This window comes from Buceros rhinoceros, unplaced genomic scaffold (assembly GCF_000710305.1).
Source record: "Buceros rhinoceros silvestris isolate BGI_N320 unplaced genomic scaffold, ASM71030v1 scaffold2140, whole genome shotgun sequence".
In the NCBI taxonomy this organism is placed as follows: domain Eukaryota; kingdom Metazoa; phylum Chordata; class Aves; order Bucerotiformes; family Bucerotidae; genus Buceros; species Buceros rhinoceros.
In genome coordinates this window covers 84,689-87,514 of record NW_010391099.1, presented here as the reverse complement: position 1 = coordinate 87,514, position 2,826 = coordinate 84,689, and the positions used below count along the sequence as shown (strand labels likewise).

The window sequence follows — 2,826 nt, the reverse complement described above, 5'->3', positions numbered from 1 at the left end:
CCCTAAAGCCAGACCTCTGTCACTGCATCAGCTGGGATGAAACACCTTTTCATGTCTCCTCCTCACGCATCTTTGTCTTCCTCAGCGGAGTCAGGCTGCGAGGCCGGATGCAGCTGAGTTTGGTGGAGAAGAACCCTCCATGGGTGTCCCTGCTCTACAAGAGACTCCTGAAGCACGAGAGACTGTAATTTGGTCAAGGTGACACAAGAATCTTATGAGAGGAGAACTGATTCAGCCTCTTCCAATCCTTACATTGATTTCCTAACCAGTCCCCTAGTCTAACTAACGGCAGAAGGATACGCTGCAAACACAAAGCAGCTACAAACAAGTACGACTCTGAGTAAGCAGGAAAAAACCCCCAGAAACCAAACCCACCCCCCCACAACAGATACGGGTAACATACTAACTAACGGCAGAAGGATACGCTGCAAACACAAAGCAGCTACAAACAAGTACGACTCTGAGTAAGCAGGAAAAAACCCCCAGAAACCAAACCCACCCCCCCAAAACAGTTAAGGGTAGAATAGTGATCATACCGTCATGTAAGAATTGATGCAGTTGTCCAGCTGTTCCTCGTGGCACTTAGCAACAATGTTGGTAAGAACCCTGCCAGATAAATAAATGAATAAATAAATACATAAAAAGTCTGAGCAAGAAGTCTCCTTCGACCCAACCATGAGTTTCCTCTGATTACTGGAATCTCATTTTTTCAGGACACTTGATACAGAAAAGGTTCTGCAGTTTTATAATCTTATTTTTATGTTGAAAGAAAGGGGAGGAAACAGTTCAGGATTCTCAAATGTCCAGTTAGTGAACTGTATCTGAAATTCAGAGCTGTGCATTGTAGCAGCGTGACTAGAACGGGTTGTTGTATGCCTGACTGTGGTCCACACACAGAGTCATTTTGACGAGCTTGGCGATCTGAGTATTTTCTGCCAGTTCTTATTATTGCAGTCAAAAGCTTGCTCCCTTTTTTAAGTCAGTATTTTTCATCTATCTCATTTCTTGCTGTTCGTGGAAGTGAAACTTGCAGCAGAATGTGGAGGCTATGATGAAGTGAGCTGTGCCCATTCTGAGCCTTCAGCCTTTATTCTGATTTGAATTGGAAATGACTTCTGGCAAAGATGAGGCAAAGAAATGATGACACGAGTGGGCCCCCCAACAAGTAAATAATCAGGACAGAGTATAAACAGAATCACGTTTTCTCCCCAACAGACAAGCCAATCTATGCTCTCATTCTGTTGTTGATTTTAATACGTTCAACACGAGCTGCTTCAAGCTCTTCCAAACAGAATCCACTGTGTCTATGTAGGACACATCAATGAATGAACACACAGCAGCCGGGCGTATCCCTGGTGACATCAGCTCTACCAGCACAAAAGCCACCACATGTACCAGGAAAAACACTGAGGATCCTTCTTTGCTTTTTTTAGCCAGTGAAGATCCTTTTTCAGCCAATTAGCATCCTTCCATTTTCCTGTCTCAGCTTTAAAACTATTTTGTAAACAGCTGCATTTCTTCCCCAGTCTGGTAATCAGTAACTGAAATTCTAGCCTGGGACGAGTTCTTCCCTCGCTCAGTCTAACCCACACATCTATTGATCTGGTGGCCATGCAGGATCCCGAACAAAGGGCCAACTGCCTCCCTCCGCTGAAAGCAGTATGCAGTGGAAAACCACCCATTAGAACCAGGAAAGGTTCTAATCCTAGCACCCAGGTGTGGTAAATCTGGGCTTTGCCCTGCAAGGTGCCACGATCCTTTGATAAGGGCATTGTCCCTCTAGCCTTCCCAGGCTAAGAGAGGAATTCTGCTTCCTTGCTCCTTGAGGTTTTCCTAATTAATCTTTCTTTAGAACTGTGGAGAACAATCTGTGGAGAGAAAATCTACTGACAGCAGATTAGTTGCAGACAAGAGGGGTGCTGAGGACATTGTCAATGTTTCCTTCTAGTTGTACTCCTACTAGTCCACACATTTAGTTACAGACAGAAGTAAATCAAAATCACCACGATGGTCTACAGAAAATGCAGTGCAACTCCCTGCCGTTCCGCAGAGACCAATAATAACCTCTGCAGTATTTTTTTTCCTGCTGCCCTGATTAACAGCATCAATAAAGACAATTTCATTATGTGAAGGGTAAGAGACTTATCAAATCATTCCAGCTGTTTGCCTGCTCACTGGAAAATGCTTCCAGTGCTCTTCAGTCATTGCTGATACACTCTAATTAAAACATGCCCCTGAACAGTGTGACCCGGTTGGCTGACTCTGTGCTGGGTGCTGCAAGAGGCTAAGCTCCTCCTGTGCTCAACTCCTCATCCTCAGACCCAAATATAAAACCAAACTGATGCCTGGCTTTCTCAGGAAGCATTTAGCTCCTTAAGAATGAGATGGCCTCAGGGTACAGCAGCCTGTCCACCACCTTAGAGATGATTTCCTGTTTGGTGTCAGATGATACCATGGGACCACGCTCTTCCATGCATTATGTGCAGAGCCCTGTGTTAAGGGGGAAGCAGGATTCTACCTGCTGAAGTCTAAAGGTCACAGTCAGCCTTCAGAAGAGCAGCTGTAACGGCACTAACACATCCATCTGCACTCTAGAGTGAACTCTCTTCCTCATACAGAAAACACGTGGATACCTGATCACAGCCGTGGTAACTTCATCATCGCTGTTTTGCACCAAAACCCAGAAGAGCTGATTCAGGACGACAGGGAGAAAATTCATAATTACATGGATCTTCTCGATCCTCAGCAAATTCTGTAACGGATGTAACAGAGGACGTCAGAGGTTTCCAACACAAGCACTGAAAGCTGATCACTTGCTTTCCTGCT

The 2,826-nt window shown here is 45.0% G+C and overlaps 1 protein-coding gene across 1 annotated transcript in view; it reads right to left on the bottom strand.

The window, feature by feature from the left end:
* Window positions 1-2,826, bottom strand: part of DOCK10 (dedicator of cytokinesis 10) — an 85,272-nt gene that overhangs the window by 31,315 nt on the left and 51,131 nt on the right. Inside the window, exons 24-25 of the mRNA XM_010140063.1 lie at window positions 2,634-2,752; window positions 537-606 (exon numbers count right to left, since the gene is read on the bottom strand). Of these exons, the coding sequence (XP_010138365.1) occupies window positions 537-606; window positions 2,634-2,752 (189 nt within the window). The remainder of the gene's footprint in view (window positions 1-536; window positions 607-2,633; window positions 2,753-2,826) is intronic.